The sequence below is a fragment of the Aphanomyces invadans genome, assembly GCF_000520115.1.
Source record: "Aphanomyces invadans strain NJM9701 unplaced genomic scaffold supercont1.4, whole genome shotgun sequence".
NCBI classification, from domain to species: domain Eukaryota; phylum Oomycota; class Saprolegniomycetes; order Saprolegniales; family Verrucalvaceae; genus Aphanomyces; species Aphanomyces invadans.
The window spans coordinates 2,581,876-2,583,568 of record NW_008580149.1 but is presented as its reverse complement, the minus strand read 5'-3'; the positions used below and the strand labels follow the sequence as shown (position 1 = coordinate 2,583,568).

At 50.2% G+C, this 1,693-nt stretch overlaps 1 protein-coding gene across 1 annotated transcript; it reads right to left on the bottom strand.

Annotated features, from left to right (window-relative positions):
- Nucleotides 1-708: 708 nt before the first annotated feature.
- Nucleotides 709-1,492, bottom strand: H310_03155 (hypothetical protein; the record flags this gene model as incomplete). The annotated part of the gene is made up of 2 exons (XM_008866935.1): nucleotides 709-1,100; nucleotides 1,159-1,492. 2 exons carry the CDS (start codon nucleotides 1,490-1,492, stop codon nucleotides 709-711), a joined length of 726 nt encoding a protein of 241 aa, XP_008865157.1.
- Nucleotides 1,493-1,693: the final 201 nt, after the last annotated feature.

Below are 1,693 nucleotides of genomic sequence, written 5' to 3'. Positions count from 1 at the left end.
TTGCATCTTCACGTTGGTCATGAAAATCTTGTTTGAGCTTCGTCAGGTCGTCCACGTCTTCGTCAACTCCCGATGCTCGCATGCTCTTCTGGTTAACCAAACTGGTCGAGAATTCCATCGCAGCGAGCCTGGCGTACATGGCACGAGATGTTTTTGTCGTACTCCTGCATGGCGAGCGCTGCCCTTGCCCACGTCGTGGCCACTTTGCCATGCCCTACGTCGTATGGACCAAGCCGCACAACCTCCAAAAGGAGTGCCTCGTCTATTTCGTCCGACCAAACGATCTGCTTCCTTTCTTTCCGACCCATCGTGCCAGCAACTGAGAATTCCCGGCTTTGCAAAGCAGAGTTGGTTGGTAAATAGATTTCCCAGCTTGTGCCAGTCGTTTTGCAAACTTTGGCGAACTTCGAAGCATTACTAAATCGAATTTGAAGTCGGGAAAATGAATTTCGGACTTGCTAAATCCTTCTAATGTCCAAGAAATATAAGTTGTTCCGGCACACACCAAAGGCAAAGACAGGCCTGGTCATCGTGTGTGACAGAGCAATCGGCTTCACGAAACACGACCTCAAAGTTCTTGCTGGTACGCGGGAGAGTGAGAACAGGTTGAATTGTATTTCCGGAATAAAAAGACATCGCCCAGGACAACTGCAATGACGCCAGAAGGGGTGTTCATTTCCAATAGTACAGACCTTCGTCCTTTAATCGTCATGTCGCCACCATATGCAGCTCGAGCTTTGCCAGACAAGGGCGGAGTTCTTCAAACCAAGCAGCATTGTTGCAGTAATGATCAGATGCGCCAGAATCCATAATCCATTCCGGGGAGACGTCAGGAAGTGGAGCGGAGGATTGTAGTGTGAAGTGGCTCACGTTGGCAAGCATACTGACATGGATGACAGAAGACTGACCATAGCGACGGCGATTGGGGCCAGACGACGCTTGAGATGACGATCCACGGAGACGCTCCGACGATGCAGTTGCAGCAGAATCCACAGGCGGAGCGGTGTTGTTCGGGACGCCGTTGACCAATGTTGGAATGCTGCTGGTCGGCAGGCTTGCGACGGCAAACATTCTCAGTTTGGTTGCGTATGTTGCAGTAGCTGTAGACAACGGGGGCGTCAAGGTTACCGTAACGGGATCGGGATCTTTGGTTTCGACGCGAAATGCTCCGGATCTCCTTTTGAATAAGTGCAGTAAACAATTTGGGTAGCGTCGTGCCATCGATGGCTTCGCCGTGTTGAAAGACATGAGCTTGAAAGTTGATAAAGGACTCAAACCACTCATCGAGGCTGTTCAGGAATATGTGAACTTGGAGCTTGTCGTCGATGGTCATCCCAGCATCGAACACTTCATCCAGATGAATCTTGAAACGATTGCCATACGCACGGGCAGATTCAGTGTGGCGGATGCGAATCTCCAGCTGGTTTTGAAACAGATAGGACTCGCCCATGAAGAACTTGATGCCGTAGAGTTCGCTGAAAAGCTTCATCATGGACGCAGCAGTCGGTTGCTGTCAAGACCTGCCAGGATAATTGTGCGGGCAAGACGGTTCTTGGAGATGAAGTCAGCATTAGTTGGAGGCATAGTGCCATCGACAGCTTCAAGGACTTCCTTGAATTCGAGGTACGCATTGAGTAGACACTCCCATTCATTGAACGACTTTCCGTTGAACACGTGGTCAAAACATCCATGG